The 20075-nt window shown below is 37.5% G+C and overlaps 1 protein-coding gene across 2 annotated transcripts in view; it reads left to right on the top strand.

Annotated features, from left to right (window-relative positions):
• Positions 1 to 20075, top strand: part of LOC306888641 (Fc receptor-like protein 5) — a 510322-nt gene that overhangs the window by 91253 nt on the left and 398994 nt on the right. The window contains exon 5 of one of the 2 annotated variants that reach the window (XM_079447080.1): positions 4970 to 5239. The exons of the other annotated variant lie outside the window; for it this stretch is intronic. Within the exon in view, the coding sequence (XP_079303206.1) occupies positions 4970 to 5239 (270 nt within the window). The remainder of the gene's footprint in view (positions 1 to 4969; positions 5240 to 20075) is intronic. 2 annotated transcript variants of the gene reach the window in all.

Raw genomic sequence — 20075 nt, 5'->3', positions numbered from 1 at the left:
TTACATGCATGTAGACAGAGACAAGTAAAAAGGGATCTAGTTTTAGTAGTAAATTAGATGTGTTACATAGAAAAGAGATGTTTTGTCTTCATTAATGATCACACTGAAGCTCCAGTAGCAACTGCTTACTGTTTTACTAATACTTTCAACCTTATGTTGTGTGAATTTGTATATATTTTTAGAAGTGTTTTTCTAGAAATGTAAGGTGCAAGGCTCAAAAACTCACTTTAACTCCAGTGTTTAAAATAATTACCACTTGCTTCTGATCTAGGCAGTGTTGGGCAAGTTGGGAAAATGTAATTAAATTACTGATTACTGATTACACCTTTTAAAAGTAATCACATTACTGTTCTGATTATTTTAATTCAAAAGTAATTAGTTACATTATAGTTACATTACATTTTTCTGTGGCTACATCCATGAAATGTACATTAAATCTCAGCATAAATGTTCCTGATAAATATTTGGTTATAAGTTATTTTGGTAACTGTCATGGCTCCGGAAGAGAGATGAGGCGAGGACTCAAGTGCAGGAGAATGGTTGGGTTTTTAATAATTAGTGATCAAACTCCATCGCACACCTGCAAGTAATAGGTGCGTAGGACAAAGGACCAACCAGGTGGATCGCCTCAACAGACAAGCAATTCCCGCACACTATCGTAACTTGCAAAAAAGTAATATTTATTAATTAACACAACGTTTCGGTCACACGACCTTCATCAGGAGTATACAAATGTTCAAATTCATCTCTTTTAAGATGAACACATGACCACTTAACAAAGCTCCATCTGTAAACAATTAAGCTCATTAGGAGTATAAATGAACATCACATCGTAAACAATTAAAAATTATGATAGTTACAAAAACCAACAAAGATCCCACTACAAATTCACAAGATCATCTAAAATACATAAACAACACGTTGTCTTCAAAAAGCATCAAATTATTACACCAATCAGTCAAAACTCCATAACCACTCAAACTCATTATAAATTCATAATAGAAACGGCACATCATTCAAAACAATTACACCACTATAACATTACATGTTATAGTGGTGTAAGACATTGAAGACATAGGGTGGAGACATTGAATTACTTCTACAGAGACGTGAATTGTTTTGGATTTATACCCTTCAAACTTTATCACCTATGGGTATGAACGATGAAGCACCATTTAATGAAAGATAGAGATGGCGGATGAAAACAAAAAGAGGAAACGATAAGGCAAGAAGTAGGACCCGTGTAAATATCGGTTTAGCTTTCCAGCGCTGGAGAGAACTCAAGGAGCAGAAGGCCTGCGGTCGGATGCCGAGGTTGCTTTGTTTCTTCTCGATAGGGGAGTCACCGTATCTACACCTGATTGATGATTGGGTATAAAAAGAGCCTCTCAGAGTGGCAGTTTCTCTCAGAAGTCAAGATGGCAAGAGGATCACCAATTCCCCCAATGCTGCGGCGAAAAATAGTGGAGCAATATCAGAAAGGAGTTTCTCAGAGAAAAATTGCAAAGAGTTTGAAGTTATCATCATCTACAGTGCATAATATCATCCAAAGATTCAGAGAATCTGGAACAATCTCTGTGCGTAAGGGTCAAGGCCGGAAAACCATACTGGATGCCCGTGATCTTCGGGCCCTTAGACGGCACTGCATCACATACAGGAATGCTACTGTAATGGAAATCACAACATGGGCTCAGGAATACTTCCAGAAAACATTGTCGGTGAACACAATCCACCGTGCCATTCGCCGTTGCCGGCTAAAACTCTATAGGTCAAAAAAGAAGCCATATCTAAACATGATCCAGAAGCACAGGCGTTTTCTCTGGGCCAAGGCTTATTTAAAATGGACTGTGGCAAAGTGGAAAACTGTTCTGTGGTCAGACGAATCAAAATTTGATGTTCTTTTTGGAAAATTGGGACGCCATGTCATCCGGACTAAAGAGGACAAGGACAACCCAAGTTGTTATCAGCGCTCAGTTCAGAAGCCTGCATCTCTGATGGTATGGGGTTGCATGAGTGCGTGTGGAATGGGCAGCTTACACATCTGGAAAGGCACCATCAATGCTGAAAGGTATATCCAAGTTCTAGAACAACATATGCTCCCATCCAGACGTTGTCTCTTTCAGGGAAGACCTTGCATTTTCCAACATGACAATGCCAGACCACATACTGCATCAATTACAACATCATGGCTGCGTAGGAGGAGGATCCGGGTACTGAAATGACCAGCCTGCAGTCCAGATCTTTCACTCATAGAAAACATTTGGTGCATCATAAAGAGGAAGATGCGACAAAGAAGACCTAAGACAGATGAGCAACTAGAAGCCTGCATTAGACAAGAATGGGACAACATTCCTATTCCTAAACTTGAGCAACTTGTCTCCTCAGTCCCCAGACGTTTGCAGACTGTTATAAAAAGAAGAGGGGATGCCACACAGTGGTAAACATGGCCTTGTCCCAACTTTTTTGAGATGTGTTGATGCCATGCAATTTAAAATAAACTTATTTTTCCCTTAAAATGATACATTTTCTCAGTTTAAACATTTGATATGTCATCTATGTTGTATTCTGAATAAAATATTGAAATTTGAAACTTCCACATCATTGCATTCTGTTTTTATTCACAATTTGTACAGTGTCCCAACTTTTTTGGAATCGGGTTTGTAATTCTATTAAACCTGTCCTAGTCTCAGGCATATTCTTTATCTTTATATTAACAAAATGTCGCATCTGTAAGTATCTATAAAAGTCTTGTGTTTCTAGTGATATATATTCTAAATATATAATATATATATATAATATTTAATATTAATATTATAATTTAATATTTCTCTTCAAAGTACTTCAAAGCTGGCTAGTATATTATCTTCTATTAAATTACATAAAACTGGTATCCCCTTATCTATCCAATCCTTAAATCGAGTATCTAATCTGTTTGGTGTAAACTCGGAGTCGTATGCACACCATTTAAGAGGCACAATTTCTTCTCTTAGCTTATATTCTATTATAACAGACTTCCATAGAGTAAGAGTGCAATTTACCTATGGATTATCAATAGCCTTAATGTGTTCTTGTAAATTACTATCGGCCAGGATTGCCTGTATTGGGATAAACTATATTTTCTGCTCCATGTTTTTCCACTGAGCCTCTTAAAATGGATTACTCCAGCATATTATGACTCCCATCTGTGCTGCAAAGCAATGATCTCTAAGGGAAGGTAACCCCCCCCCCTTTTTCTTTAGCCAGCTGTAATGTTTTAAAGCGAACTCTAGTTTTTTTTTTTTTACCATGCCATATATATCTTGATAACATATTATCCCATTCATTAAACTGATTTTGATTAATCATCATAGGTAGGGTCTGAAACAAGTATAATAACCTAGGCAAAATATGAATTTGTCTGAAACAAATATAATAACCTAGGCAAAATATTAATTTTGATAGATTCTATACGTAAACTAAAACTAAGGAATTAATTAAATTCAATCTTCCTATATCTTCTTTAATTTGTTTATAGATGGGAAAGTAGTTACATTCAGATAATTTTGTAAGATCTTTTGGCATGTTAATACCAAAGTATTTGAAATATTCAGTTTGCCATGCCAAAGGGTATCTGTTTTTAATTTCTCTTGGTATTTTGTAATTATATGAAAGTAGCTGAATTTTTCCTATATTAATCTTGTATCCTGTTATCTGGCCAAATATTTCGAGCGACTGCATCAATTTCGGTTAGGAGTATGTTGGTTGCTCCAGGTATATCAGAATATCATCTGCATAACAAGCCAATTTGTGTTCTGTTCCTTTAAAATTAACTCCTCTAATATCCTAATTCTGTCTGATATACTGAGCTAATGGTTACAAATATAGTGTGAAAAGTAATGGTGACCATGCACAACCCTGCCGTGAACCCCTTTCTAAAGTAAAACTATTTGATAAATATCCATTGATTTTGATCCTCGCTGTGGGATTATTATATAGGGACTGTATAGTTTTTATAATTGTATCATTTAAACCAAATCTATGTAAAACTCTGTAAAGAAATAACCAGTTAACCGAATCAAATGCTTATCACAATAGCTTCAATGTTGTTGTTTTCTTTGTAAATAATTCATGATGTGTAGTGTCCTTCGTATATTATCTTGTGTTCGACGTTGTCTTATAAAACCTGTCTGATCATTATGTATCAGTTTTGGTATTAGTTCTTCCATTCATTTTGCCATAATAGAAGTTAATAGTCTATAGTCCATGTTAAGGACAGATATTGGTCTAAAAGATCCACATTCCATTTTATCCTTGCCTTCTTTTGGTATAGCTGATATTATCGCTTCCTTCCAACTAGGTGGTGTTTGTGCCTTTTTTAAAACCCAATTCAATGTAGGGAGGATGACCGGAATTAGTTCATTTTTAAATTCCTTATACCACTCGCCGTATAACCATCTGATCCGGGTGACTTACAATTTGAGTCTACTAATTGCAGTTTTTAAGTCCTCTTCAGATATGTTAGTGGGCATCCTTTTATAATGTTCTTCAATTAAGGTGGGTAATTCCAAGTAATTTAAGTAAGTGTCAATTTGAGTCACATCTCCCCCTGCAACTCTAGAATATAAAGTTTTATAGAACACTTCAAAAACTTTCAGAATTTAATTTTGCTTATTTTATATCATATTTGTTCTTGGGTCCCTAACTCTGTGAATTGTATTTTCTGCAGTTGTCTTCCTCAATTTCCATGGCAGTATTCTCATAGCATTAGATCCACCTTCATAATACCTCTGTTTTAAGAACATTAAATTATTGTTTTACTACTTGTGTAGCTAAGTAATTCTGTCCCTAACTTTCTTAATTTCATTTAATGTATCTTGTACTGAACTCAATTTGTGTCTCTTTTCTAATTCCCGTAGCTTGTTATGCAGGTCATCTAATATTTTATTTCAATTTTTTTTTCCTTTTTTTTTTTTTACCTCTCATTTCACAGAGAGACCCAAACCTGTAGTTGATGTTGATCCTGATAGTCATGTGTTCAGCGAAGAGACGGTCACTCTCACATGTCACATACAGCAGACAGGAGACTGGCAGTACAGCTGGAATAAAGACAACAGACAAGTTTACAGAGCAGGACGAGACCAGAACTATATAATCTCATCTGTGGATCCGTCTCATAGTGGTGTGTACAGCTGTAGAGGATCTCAGTCAAAAGCACCAACACAATCACAGATGAGTGACGGAGTTACACTGACAGTATCAGGTGAGTCTGATCATTTTTCTTTACATCATTTCAAAACAAAGAGATTGAGTAGATAACCAGGTAAATTTGGTCTTATTTTGACTGACCTATCATGCTTACAGTCAGATTATGTTCTAGTTAATAGTTAATTGCAGTGATGATGACAGCTGAGTAAAAGTATTAATTTCTTACTGATCCCAAACTTTTGAACAGCAGTTTATTTTTGTAGCTCAAATATTTACACGCTTCTGTATCAGCCACATCTGTTCGTTAAGATGACTGAAGCAATTCACTTTTAGTCATTACTCTGTTCAGATGCAGGACTGTATAAGATGTTTCTTTACAGGACAGATGCTGTGCAGTGATCAGTGTTTGTTGTTTTAGAACTGAATGCAGTTATTTTTACACACAGTTCATTTACCACTGCATCCAAACCCAGAAGACTTTGGTTAATCTTTGAAACACAAATTAAGACACTTTAAATAAAACCTGAGAGGTTTCTGTTCTAACCAAAATTTAGAAGATCCAAAAAGCATGTGAATATGCGAATAAAAGCCTATTACAATCTTTTATCATATAAAGTGACAGTATCTCTTTTCAAGACCTGGATTAAACCTTTATGACCTTTTTGGATTTTTGAAGTTCTGGTATTGAAACCTCTCAAGTTTCATTAAAAAATATCTTAATTTGTGTTTTGAAGATTAAGCACATTGGTTAAATGAGTAAATGATGACAGAATTTTCATGTTTTTGGGTGAAAGATCTCCTTAAATCTCCCAGGACTCACATCTACATTTTGATTAAACAAAAGTAGCTCCAGATCTTTTCTTCTGTATTGAGTATGTCCACATAAAATGGATTAACAAAAAAGCAAAACAAACGTAGGGCAGAGACTTGCATCTCTTGTCACTCTTTGTTGACTGGACTGCACTCAAAACAGAGGCAGATCTGAATGTGAGCTTCCATTCATTTAAACAAATAAAGGTGATTTTCATTTCATGCCAGCTTTAAGTAAACCTAAAAAACGGATCAGCACTGGACACCTATTTTTATATCTGCACTGCACACTCATGTCTTGTGTGTTTTGAGGTGGCTCTGATTTATTAGTGTTGTGTCAATAAGTTAGAGTGAATGAAGTAACTTACAGATAATGATGTGAAATGAGTTCATGAAGTCTTCAGATAGTCTGTTGAAGTTGATTGAGGTTCAGTTGCTCCTCAGGAGGTTGTAGTTGGAGGTCTTCACCTCTCCTTCAGCAGGAGCTTCATTCTGCTTTCTGTGACGAGTCAGAGGCGTTTGTCTGACGACGAGACGGAGCCAGAGCAAAATAGAACAAATGTTATTAAGATGGTTTTCATTTCTGTCCACACTTGTTTTTTTGGGGGTCTCCAGAGACCCCAGACAATAACATTTAATTTTGTAACAAGATAATAGTTTTTTTTTTTTTTTTTTACAATTGTCATTTTACTCTGTTTGTTAATGTTTTTACTCAACATTTGTGCAGTTTTTGGAGGATTTATGATATCTTTTAAATTTCTATAAATAAATAAATAAACATTTATTTAAATAGGCTTTTTACAAAAAAACAGCATTTGATGTAAAATTCACTTTATAAAAGGCCCAGATTTCTAACTTTCATTCATGGGGATAACATGGATCATTTTAAATGATTTAATGTAACATTTATACCCATTTTTTGGAAAATGCAGTTTTAAAATAATAAAAAAAATCACTTTAACCACTAGATGGCCATAGAGCTCCACTATATGCTATTTGCTATTTGACTACCTGAAAGATATCTTTTCACAAGTTGGATTCAGTTGGATTCATATCTAAATATTATAAAATCACAATTATAACAAAAATTAAATATTTTTTGTCAAAGTTTAGTATTTTTTGTACTGAAAACCCCCCAGTTTTTCAATAATGTTACATTATGATTAGAATCAAACCTGAACAAAATGTTACAAAGAGAAATGTTGGAGTCTTAAGGTTTGATCATTTATTTCAATTATCTATTTTTAATATAATTCTACAATTTTAATCAACATTTCAGTTACTAACTGTAACAGAACAAAAATGAACAGAAATGAACAGTTATATTACATATGAACACATGAACTGAACAGCAATAACAAGTGAGCAAATAAAGCAGTAAAAAGATAAAATTTAGCAAAAGAAATCAGTAAATGGGGAAAAAATCAAACAACGAGGAACAATAAGTGTGTGTGTCTGTGAGTGCGAGAGAGTGTGTGAGTACACATTGTCTGTGTCAGTGTCACCACTTTATATTTGTGTTGGTTCTGCATTTTGGATGATTTTATTTGACAAATTATAGCCTTACAAATGTGTGTGTGTGTGTGTGTGTGTGTGTGTGTGTGTGTGCACATTTTCAATGTGTCAGTGTCACCAATTTATTTTTGTGGTGGTACTGCATTTTGGATGATTTTATTTTACAAATGATAAGAGAACAGTTTTTATAGTCTCAAAAATGTGTTCCTCTATATATGTGTGTGTGTGTGTGTTGTGAGCAATATAATTTAGCATTGTGGATGTTTTTTGCTTTGGTGGAAGTGTGCCACTTTATTTGTGCCATTTCTGTCGATGTGTTCTTCGTTGTTTCTGATTTTGATGATGAATTTTGTCTATTTCTCCAGAGACCCCGAAAACCACGAGTGTCACAAATTTTGTCAAAACAGATATCATTCCAATTTGTTTTTTTGTAGATCTAGAAAGTGTTGAGAGCCGTAGAAGGTTTCATACCATTTGGACAAAGGGAACATTTTTTAAAAATTGAGCAAAAGTCATTTGCGGGTCAAAAAGACCCCGCAAACCATCAGAGGGTTTTAAAGATGGCATAAAATAATGTATAAACCAATAGTACTTGAAATGTTTTAAAAACATATTTCTGTTTACTGAATGAGTCAATTCTTGTCTTTCTTTACAGATTCACCCAGATCTACTCTGACTGTGACTCCAGACAGTCCTGTAGTCACTGGAGAGACACTCAATCTGAAGTGTGTGATTGAGTCTCACAGTGACTGGAGATATGAGTGGTATAAAGACAGAGTAATGTTACAGTCGTCTGATGGTTACACTGTAAACAGAGACACTCTCACTATCAGAGGAGCTACTGAGTCTGATCAGGGTCAGTACTGGTGTAGAGGAGAGAGAGATAGAAGACCAAAATCATCACAGTCAAGCTCTGTTGTTCCTCTCTCTGTGACGGGTGAGTTGAATATCATCCTTATAAACTGTCTCTATTACATGTATGATACATTTTTTGACACTTCTTGTGAGTGTTTAATCTGATTTATTCTCCCTTTTAACTTGTAGTAACCTAAATCTCGTCACATCACAAATGCTAAAATACAGAAACAAAACATGAGTTAACTGTTATTTAGCAGATGTCTCTGGTAGATAACATTAGGTAAATATACCTGGGTATGGATGCTAGAGCTGTTAGACTTTAACATTTGAAGTGAAGTGACATACTGCCAAGTATGGTGACCCATACTCGGAATTCGTGCTCTGCATTTAACCCATCCAACGTGCACACACACAGCAGTGAACACACACACACCGTTGTAGTGTTCTAACCACATATTCTCTTTATTTTAGCTTTTAGGGAATCACTCTTAAGATGATTATATGATTTCTATGATTAATTGCTATCAATCAGAATGTCCAACCTATACCTGGTTAACGATACCTTATTAACGACTTGTCCAGCAAGCATTAAAATCAGCACGTTATTTCTTAACAATTTGTTTATCTTATTCGCTGGCCAACGATAAAACAACCCAAATAGTTAACTTTAGTTATCAAGCTTATGAGCGTAGGTAACGCGATCTTTTTGGCAAATAATTACGATTTGCAAAATCACATAGCACAGACAAGAGATTTCTTAATGGAATCAAAGTTTATTTACTACTCTAACACAATACTAAACTTAGACAACACAAAACAGACGACTTATACATACATACAGGTAATGAGTTGTTTTGATCTGAAGAGAGTCTTAGGTTCTAATGCTCATTTCAACCTGAGGGAAATCACACGCAGGAACTCTATCTTTACTCTTAAAAGATAAATGCAACCAGTTTCAGCCAATTCAGGAGATTTTGTCTTACTGTCTTTTGCTTTCGGTCGAGTTCAGGCTTTTTCTTCGGTTCAAGGAGTCTCTACTTCAACTTCTCTGCTTTCAGTTGAATTCAGTTCCTTCCCAGTTCGAGACGGACCATGCGCGGATTGGCGGCTTGGAAGGTCGTGTCACGAGGGTACTCTTCAGTGGTTGGTTGGCTTCGTGCTGACTTGATGACGCTCTCAGGAAGTCGTTTTAGTTCTTAGCTTCAGATGTTAGTTTCTATGGAGCGATTTTTGTGCCAATATTTATCAAACAAATCCAGTGTTTTGCAAATAAACACAATCTGCTTTGCAAAGAAAAACTCGACTTTCAAACAAACGCAAAGTGATTTTCAAATACAAAACTGTTTGAGAGAAAATGAAGAGGTATGGACAAATATATGTATTGTGTGTTACAACTGTGAGACTCATTTGCCTTTTTATGAGGAATCTTGGCTTGATTTTCTCACAAATGCGACAGGCTGATTTTCTCACTCGTGCAATTGAGCAACTTTCTTTTCCAAAAACAGCAGATGGTGCTGTTGGTCAATTTACGCTAGTCTCTCGAGACCTGAAACACCTCTTTACCTTTTCAGACCAATATGAGTGGGGAACAGGTCAGTTTCTGTCTTACTAGATCTATAATTAACCATTTAGATGTGTTCACAAAGCGACCCTACTACAGTGTCAGTGAAATTCACAACAAGTGCTGTAAAGTTGTTAACATGATTTAGTTCAAAAATCAGAGGTGACATGGCTAAACATTTAACTAGGCTGTCTTTCCCTATAAAAACTGATCCATTCTCTGTACCTCTTATCCTCTGTTGGATCGCGGGATATAGAATACACATATATATTGATACAATTGTTCAACATTCAAAACAATGCAGGGGTATATAACAATATATCGTGTCACAATATATTGTATTACTAAAATGCAAATGTATAGTGGATAGCGACAATATTGTGTACCAAGAATTAAAGCATTTTGAATTTTACTTTTACGTTAGGTCAAGTAAGATTTATTGTCTTTCTAATATATATGTTGAAACAAAGACTACAGTGGAGAGAAATGTTGTAGGCTACCTCTGCAGTAAAAGTTCAAACAAGTATAAAACTACACACAGATAACCTACTGAAAGGAGTAGGCTAAACTAATTATACAAATAGACTACTATAATCAAACTAGTTTAAGTTCAGGTGAGCTTTATTGTGATTCAGCTATATAAATGTACCAAAATATAATCTAAACATTATGAAAATTAGCCATGGTTTTACTAAATAAATACCATGGTATTTGTAGTAAAGCTGCCTATATTGAAATGGTAACCTGCAAAAAAACTTGGTTACCACACTTTTACTATAGTAAAACCAACTTTAATTTTCATAAGGGATATCATAGTTTATCATATTTATGTTTATATATAGTAATATACATGCCTTGTACAACATTTCAAAGTAAAAGTGGCCTGTAAGGAGATATTTCATATTTCAACCAATATACCAGCAGATTTTAGTCTGACAATAGCCTGTTTGGAAAAATTCAACTAAAATTATGTAGCTTTTTATATATGGCCGAGCAAACTCATGAAGTTAAGAATAAAAGACTACAGTCAGGAATTATATTAATGGCTCTTTAAAATGCAAACGTTGGTCATCTGAGTCACTCCTAGAAGAGTCCTTGCTGTCCAGAGTGTGTCTTCACCCGCGTAGCACGCTGTTTATTAAACCACTGCTTATTAAAATGCTGAATTTAGTATTATATCAGCGTGATCCTATCACTTGATCCTTCTCCCTAATTGACAGGACAAGAGTGACACCAGAAAATAAATATTCATCATTTTGCTTAGCTAAAAAAAATACGTAATTATTTTAGACAAATGATTGCACAGTTACATCATTAAAAAAAAAAAAAGTTTTAGACATTGCACTAAATAATGTGATTTGTTTTCATTTTTTTATTAATAATTAATGACCTCTTGGGTGATATTACTATATCTGATACTAAATTAAATTGTCTAAGCTTTCATTTTTGGTACACAATATTGTTGCTATCTATTATACATTTGCATCGTTTTGAATGTTGAACAATTGTATCAATATATATGTATATTCTATATCCCGCGATCCAACAGAGGATAAGAGGTACGGAGAATGGATCAGTGTTATTGGGAAAGACAGCCTAGTTAAATGTTTAGCCATGTCACCTCTGATTTTTGAACTAATCAATCATGTTAACAACTTTACAGCACTTGTTGTGAATTTCACTGACACTGTAGTAGAGTCTTGGTCTCAGTTGCAATGCTCGGCCGTGATGTTGGTGGCAAGAAGCGCTTTGCAGCGCGTGAGCAAACGAGAGACCAGCGAGTTGAGCTTAAGCTTTTCTTTTCAGTTTCCAACAACAACCGAACTTTCACAGTTGTGCATCTGTTTTTAACGGGCGCCTGACCCAATCGGATTCTTCCTGTGGGGCGTTTGATCCAATCGCAAGTGTTTCTGTGGGGCGCAGCTCCGCCCCGCACAGCTGCGTTTTGTGCATACATTATCTGTTCAGTTGTTTTGTCACATTAAGAACTATTCAACAGCAGATTTCTATCCGTATTGTAATCATGCATTGATGAAAACAGATCATTTTCATTCACACCATAATATTGTTCATGGAATTAGTTTTCGTCTGACACCAAACACCATGTAACTTAGCATAGCCAAGAATACATATATCATTTGTATTCATTACGCGGTTAAATGCATTGATTAAATGATCCTGAATTCTAAATAATCACATCGAGCATGTGGACTGAACATCTAGTGATCAGTTAAAGTTATACATTCTGGAAAAAGATTACCATAAGTTCAAAATAACGCAACAAGCTATAACGCAAACAATAACGCAAAAAATAAAAACTATAACGCAAACAATAACGCAAAAATGTCACAAACAAAAACATAGTGTTTTTGTTTTCGAGTATAATTTGTTTCAGTAGCAGAAACTAGTATAACTTTGTTAAAATACTTGAGCAAGGCGTTTTCCTCTGTATCTGTTAGTGAGCAAAAACGGCGCGATCCTGGAATGTGCTAATAACGCAAGGTCATGGGAAGGTCACTTTCGTGGAGATCTGAGATTTGTCAGTTGTCAGAGTTAATCGTAAAAAGTCTTCTTCAGCGATTATTTTTCTTGAATTACTGCACTTAATGGAGAGAGATTTAGGGAGGGTTTTGGGTGAAGTGTAATAAATCCAGCCAAGCACTTAAAGTTGCTCTTCTCTTAAAAGCATCCAGATGTGACTGTTCCATATATCCTGGTTTTATGGTCCCAGGAGAAAAGGGGGTTCGGAGCGATGGGCGCTGGAATGCGAGCTTTGATCCTTGCTTCAGGAATGTGTTGAAAATAGGTGTGTGTGCGTATCCTGATTAAGACCAGGTCTTACACCGTGAACACACACCCGGAGCAGTGGGCAGCCATTTATGCTGCGGTGCCCGGGGAGCAGTTGGGGGTTCGGTGCCTTGCTCAAGGGCACCTCAGTCGTGGTATTGAGGGTGGATGTCACGAGTCTGTTCTGTTTTTGCCTTGTTTTCCATTGACCCAGTTTCCCCGATTAGTTAATTAGCTCCTCACCTGTTTCTGTTCTCCCTTAATGATGACCTGCCTTTATAAGCCTGTGTTCACCCTTGCCATTTTGTCTGCTATTATTTGATGTTACTGGATGAAAGCTCTTATTATTAAATCCCTCTTGTTCTTTTTGATATCCCGTTGCCCGTGTATTTGTTCCGCCTGTCTGGAAGCACGTTCCATAACAGAATAGCAGACCGAAACAGTTTTTGCGGCGTTATTCTTTTGCTTCTTTTTGTTTCCTTTTTTTTTTCTCCCTCTCTCCCGGAATGGATCCTGCCATGCTACTCCTGTGCCTGGAGCAGAAGGACCGTTCGCTGGTGGAACACACCAAGGACTTCATCAACCTGGCGTGCCTTACCCACTTCGAAGACCGCTCGCTCTGTGTTTTCTACATTGCCAACCTGAGCGAGCAGTGTAAGGCACGCCTGCCAGCGAACGGTCCCAAGGAGAATTTCGCCGCTTGCGTGGAGTGGGTGCTGGAGAATAATGATCTGTTTATCTTCGGTGACCCTGCTGAGGACAGCTCCAGCCCCACTCCCGATCCAGAGCCCAGCCAGCTCTCACCATCTCGCTGCACGGAGGTTTCGTCAGAGCCCACCGCAGTCGCAGAGCCCGAGCCGGCCACGCGGAGAGAGCCGTCACCATGGAGAGTGACAGAGCCACTCATCGCCCCGGAGACCGAACTTGACGCGACTGACCAGGTGTGTGAGCCGGCAACATCGTGCGTCGTGGGAGTCTTAGTGGAGATCGAGGGAATGGAGGAATCCCCAGCCCACGCTTCCATCGCTGAGGGTGAGCAACAGCTGGTTTCTGGAAGCTATTTTGAGGAACTGTTGGACCTCTTCGAAGAAACTCTTATTGACTGGTTTGGGGAGGCATTACCCCACTCTGAATCCCCTGTGTCTCCGCCGGTTCCGTCCAGCCCTGAATCTCCGTCGTCGCCGCTGGTTCCGTCCAGCCCTGAATCTCCTGTGTCTCCGCTGGTTCCGTCCAGCTCAAGTCCTTCCGTGTTCCCTCCCAGCCTCCCTCTCCCGCCTCCTCGGTACCAGTCAGCCAGTCCTTCAGTCCTCCCTCAGCTGCATCAGGAAGGCCCCTCAGCTCATCCTCAGCACGCCATGTCCGGTGGATCGGTTTAGCTTCGGGTCTCCCTGCAATCTACCACCTCGGGATTGGAGGATCTCCAGTCCTCGCCTCCAGCCTGCGAGACCCGGACTCCACCTCGGCCCTCCGATCCATCGGCTCCACCTTGGCTCGTGGCTCCCTCATCTCCACCGTGGCCCCTCACTCCACCAGCTCCGCCGGGCTCCCTCGTCCCTCCGGCTCCGCCTTGGTCAGTCGTCCCCCTGCCTACTCCACGGAACTCCACTCCTCCAGCTCCGCTTCGTCCCTCCATTCCTCTGGCTCCGTCGGGTTCCTCCCTCCCTCGGGCTCCACCGTTGTCCTCTGTCACTCCGGCTCCACCACGTCACTCGGGATCCCCGCCTCCGCCTCACTCGCCGGAGCCGCCGGCTCCGCCGTGGCCCTCCGGCCCATCCGTGTCACCCTGGCTCTGCGGCTGCTCTGCTCCATCCTGGGCTCCTTCTCCACCGGCGTCATCTCCGGCAGTCGGCCCCATGGTGTCGGTGGTCCCATCCCCACCATGGCTCCTCCCGCCATCGACTCCGCCATGGGCCACCATCCTGGCTGGCCTCTGGACTGCCATCTGGCTTCCCCTGCTCCGGGCTCCTCCCTGGCTCCTCCCACCCTCCACTCCCCCTTGGACTCATTTTTTGGACTGTTTTTGTTTTTTCCTGCTCCCTATTGCCCGGATCCCTCCTACTCCAAGCCCGCCTCCTGAACCTCCACCCTCCCTCCTCTGTTGGTCTGCATTTTTCGGTGCGAGGACGCACCGTTCCGGGAGGGGGCGAACTGTCACGAGTCTGTTCTGTTTTTGCCTTGTTTTCCATTGACCCAGTTTCCCCGATTAGTTAATTAGCTCCTCACCTGTTTCTGTTCTCCCTTAATGATGACCTGCCTTTATAAGCCTGTGTTCACCCTTGCCATTTTGTCTGCTATTATTTGATGTTACTGGATGAAAGCTCTTATTATTAAATCCCTCTTATTCTTTTTGATATCCCGTTGCCCGTGTATTTGTTCCGCCTGTCTGGAAGCACGTTCCATAACAGTGGAGAGAGCGCTGGACATTCACTCCCCCCACCTACAATTCCTGCCGGCCGGAGACTCGAACCCACTACCTTTGGATTACAAGTCCAACTCCCTAACCATTAGGCCACAACTTCCCGGATTTTCCGGACAGGGTCATACAAATTGAATAAAGTGATAAAGACTAGAGTAGAAGCCTGTCATACTTTTTTATTGATATATTAAAAAATAATTTTAACATGACAAAACATAGGTAATATTAAAAGTCATTACCCGTCATTTTAATTTTCATATTTTAACATTTAATTGCTTCTATTTTTGTTCTCGTTTTTATTTTTAATATTGAACCTACAGGAGAAGCATGTAGGTTTATGAATTTATTTATTTATGATGAGATCAGATGAACAGACTGTGCGTAATTTTTCATGTTCAACACCAAAGTGACAGCGGAGGCCACTGTAAACAAAATATGCTAGCGTTGGGTAAAAACATATATATATTTCTCAATTTTAATAGATTCTCATTTTTATGAACCAATATCGATTATTAAATCCCAATCGATGCTATTTTCAGTTGATTAATGAACAGTACAGAATGTGTACCTTCCATCCAATAAATCGTGTTGTGATAATGTGATAATTTTAATGTGGTCTGATAGATCGCTGTAGCTTAAACTGGGTACTCACCTTGCTAAAGACTCGTAACACTTTTATTTTTGTTCTGGAGCTGATGATATCTCTCTCTGCTGCCTCACTGGAGAGCACACGCCACCAATTGGACAGGGTTGGAAATTACAGTTGTAAATTACAATAGATCACTCTGTGTAATCTGTGAAAATAACGGACAGCCTTCAAATTTTTCCGTCATTGCTAAAAAAAATTCAGTCAATGACGGATTTTTTTTTTTTACATATACAAATGTGAAAAAGTGACAAAAGTGACAAGTGTCTTAAAAACAGATCAAGGAGCCGATGTTTTAGTTTATGCTTTCTTCAGTGCTCATGAGACAAAATTTCATAGTCAGAACTGCAAATTCTTAACAGCTGATCTTAATCAATGAGGGATAATTGGCAAACTAACAAGTTCCCTGTACAAAAACATACAAGATCCATCTATCCATTTAATCCAGTAGTGGTTAATGGTTTCAACTCAAAAATCCCAAAAGCTTTTTTTTTGTAATAGTTTAGTAATTTTTAAAATGTTTTTAGTAAAAAACTATTTTGTAATAGTTTTAGTAAAGTTTTTTTTTTTTTTTAAATCATGTTTGCCCCCCTCTCCAGAACCCTCTCAATGCTCAGGAATTTTAAATCAGAAAAAAATAGTTTTACAGACTCAAAATGACAAAAAACAAGAAGTGTGGTCTTGTCTCCTAATAGCACTCATATGTTCTACAATTCTTGTGTGCAGTGCACATTTCATTTCACCAACATAGAGTAAAGGGCAAGAACACATAATTTAGTGTATCACTAAATATATAATGCTCATGGAAATTTTCTGTGTAAAGATTGTGTTGCCTGTTCTTATTATTTAACATGTAAATCAATTATACATCCACAACCTCTGCAAAATCTACAAAATTAAACAACTGGTCACATGAAAAATTATAAAACCTTCCAGGTTACAGGTTGTTTGTGAATATATATATATATATATATATATATATATATATATATATATTTACGCACACACGACTGGAAACCATAAAGTTTGTAAAACATTTACAACTGATGAGTAGTTTACACTTTAGATTAGGGGATGCAGAAAGCTTTGTAAATGATTTATAATGTTTATTGAGATAATAGTACAATGTTGACATTTCAATGATCTATAAGTGATTAATAATATATTAACTATTAACTATTAACCATTAAGGATCTGTTTGATTATTTCATGATGCTATATTTAAAGATAACTTATGACAGATTTATAAATTGTTAGCATATACTTAATCATTTGTGAATGTATAGCTATGTTTTGTAAATGATTAGTTCATCATCATCTAATCACTTGTAAATGATTCAAAACTTATTCTACAAAACATAGATAAAAATATTAACATATCAATTATTAATCATCTATGAATGCATAGTCATGTTTTGTAAATGATTAGTTCATAATTAGCTAATTACTTGTAAATGACTTTTAAATGAATTAACAAAACATACACAAATTGTTAGCATATCACTTATTAATTGCTTATGAATGTGTTGTAAACGATTAGTTAATCATTAATTAATCACTTATAAATTACTTATAACTGGACGTTATTATAAAGTGTTACCACATTATTTCATAATGATGACATTATTTCATTATTTCAATGTCGTGAGATGCATAAGAAATCTTTAGACTCGTAACACAAACCATATTCCATAACAACAAAAGACAATAAAGCTTTATTTAACCTTTTCTGATAAGAAGTATGCACTGTAAATGCTAGCATTTTTGATGATCCTTTCTGTCCAGTCTGCTCGTTTTATCGCGTTTAACCATGGCTTCATCAGTTTTTTTTGTCTGGCAGTGGCAGCAGGTATGCGATAAAATTTCAAATTGGAGCCTGTACTACATCGATTCTGGCACTCAACATCACAACAAGAATGATATTTTAAGCTCCTTATGTAGTCGACTCTTTGCTGGTTTGAACTGGCCGCCTCCAGTTTTCCCTTTGTTTTGCCTAGCGCTGGGACTTAATTGTGACATCGGCACAAAAAGGGTCTATATAACACTACGTCAAAGAAAGTTCAGATGTCCAGTTGTTTCACAGCAGACATGCAGAATCATCTTTAGTGAGTATTATGCAGAAAAAAAAGTGGAACATTTGTCAGGGTTTTATTAATCAATATGGCAGTTACACTCAAAGTTTTTTTTTTTTTTTCGATCATATATTCATGTAAGCAAAAAAAATAATAATAAAAAATTAAGAAAAATGTAAACTATTCATTTCTTTACTAATGGAAATAAAAGTTCATGTTTAAAGTTCTCAGAATGAATGAATAAATGAATGCATACATACATACATAAATAGACACATACAAACATACACTATGAAACCTTCGCTCTGCTCTCCACATATCTTCTCTTTAAGATTTGTGTTACACAAATACAGGAACTCAGATGATCAGATCATGTTTTCTGACTAGTTCAGTGAAATAGCTCCATCTTCTGTCTTCACAGATTCACCCAGATCTACACTGACTGTGACACCAGACAGTCCTGTATTCATTGGAGAGACAGTCAATCTGACCTGTGTGATTGAGACTCACAGTGACTGGAGATATGAGTGGTATAAAGACACAAACAACAGTGTAATGTTACAGACGTCTGATCGTTACACTGTAAACAGAGACACTCTCACTATCAGAGGAGTAATTATTTCTGATCAGGGTCATTACTGGTGTAGAGGACAGAGAGATGAAAGACCAAAATCATCACAGGACAGTAACCGAATAAATCTGTCTATTAATGGTAAATACAATGATAAATAAAGTCACTTTTTAAATAAATAAAGTTGTTTAAAATACCCAGACAATATACTCATAAAACTTGGGGTTCCTTGAAAAACTTTTTGAAAGCCTTCAGGAGATCTCCAACGTTGCTCAATAAGTGCTTGTTTCTGTTTTTCTGTCATGTTCAGGTCAGATTTCTGTCTTCAACATCCTCAGGTTTCTTCTGATAGCTTGTCCGTATCTGCTGTCAACAGTCGTGCTGCTGTTCAAATGCTACAGAGCGAGAGGTACAACTTCTGTCTGATCCATCTCTCCTCTGAGTGTCTTTTCCCAAACCGTTCACATTCACTGACAGAAATGTCTTTACTCTGTATTTTTATGTATTATAAATCAATATTTACAACAGATGGAGGTCATTCATAAGCAACAACTGCAGTGGAAGCGAAACAGAAAGTGTCAAATGTAAATGTTGTGTGTGTGTGTGTATGTGTGTGTGTGTGTGTGCATGTGTCTCACAGCTACTGTCAAGTTGTGATTTATTTCTTGTGCAATTCCCCACTTGAAAAGGACAGTCCCTTCACATGAAGATCTTAACTGGATTTCACTCAATAAACAGCCATGGGACCAGTTGTTTGTCTTTTATTTACCATTCTTTGATGGGCAGTAAACAGGTGAAAAACCTCAAAAGAGAGATGACAAATACAAGATCATTATTTGAGTTGACAGCCAAATCAAATAAACAAAATTATTCACATTCACCTCAGATAAACACATTACTGCTATTACAAGGTTTCCATTTTTTATTCTAATCAGTAGTTTTACCTTCCATTGGTTTAATATTTAGGTTAATTAATAGATCTCATTATATTTTTAGCCAAACTGCGTTTCCATACTTTTTTAGCCAAGTTACTAGATCTTACAATTTTAACTGACTTAAGAACTTGGTTTATTAAGATTTCTACAAAGTTTAAATTACTTTTAACCATCTCAAACACATTCTTTGTCAAACAATAAAGTTGGCTTTTCTTACTTTCCCTTTATACCCTACAAACAACATTTGAAGTTACAAACACCACTGCAAAAGTCCTCCCAAAGTCAAAAAGATTTCAGAGTCTGTGTTTTCCAGAGTATCATTAGCACTGCACTGCTTAATTCAGTCTAGCCAAACATGGCCAATATGGCGCTTACCGGCTGTCCTTCACTGTTTTGTGGAGGGCTTGGTTTTGCACAGTCACCTTGATGACAAAGATGAAGTTTCATTGGTCTAGTGGTGCTATAAATGCTCCGTTCACTGTGGTCTAAAGACAACAACAGAGCCAGGTACTGGCACGCTCAGATTGCCTCAGATTTGTTCCACCTGGTTCTCCACTGATTGAAGGAGGAGGAGTTTCACCACTGAGGAGCTCCCAGGCGGTTTGTCAGCACAGCTACAGCTACTGAAGACTAAAGCGAGTTTGCCGTAACAGAGGAACAAACTTCAACCTGATTTCATCCATTCTTCAAACCGCATGTAGAGTCACAGGATGCTGGAGT

Source organism: Barbus barbus (genome assembly GCF_936440315.1).
Source record: "Barbus barbus genome assembly, chromosome: 2".
In the NCBI taxonomy this organism is placed as follows: Eukaryota; Metazoa; Chordata; class Actinopteri; order Cypriniformes; family Cyprinidae; genus Barbus; species Barbus barbus.
This window is presented reverse-complemented; position numbering and strand designations above follow the sequence as displayed.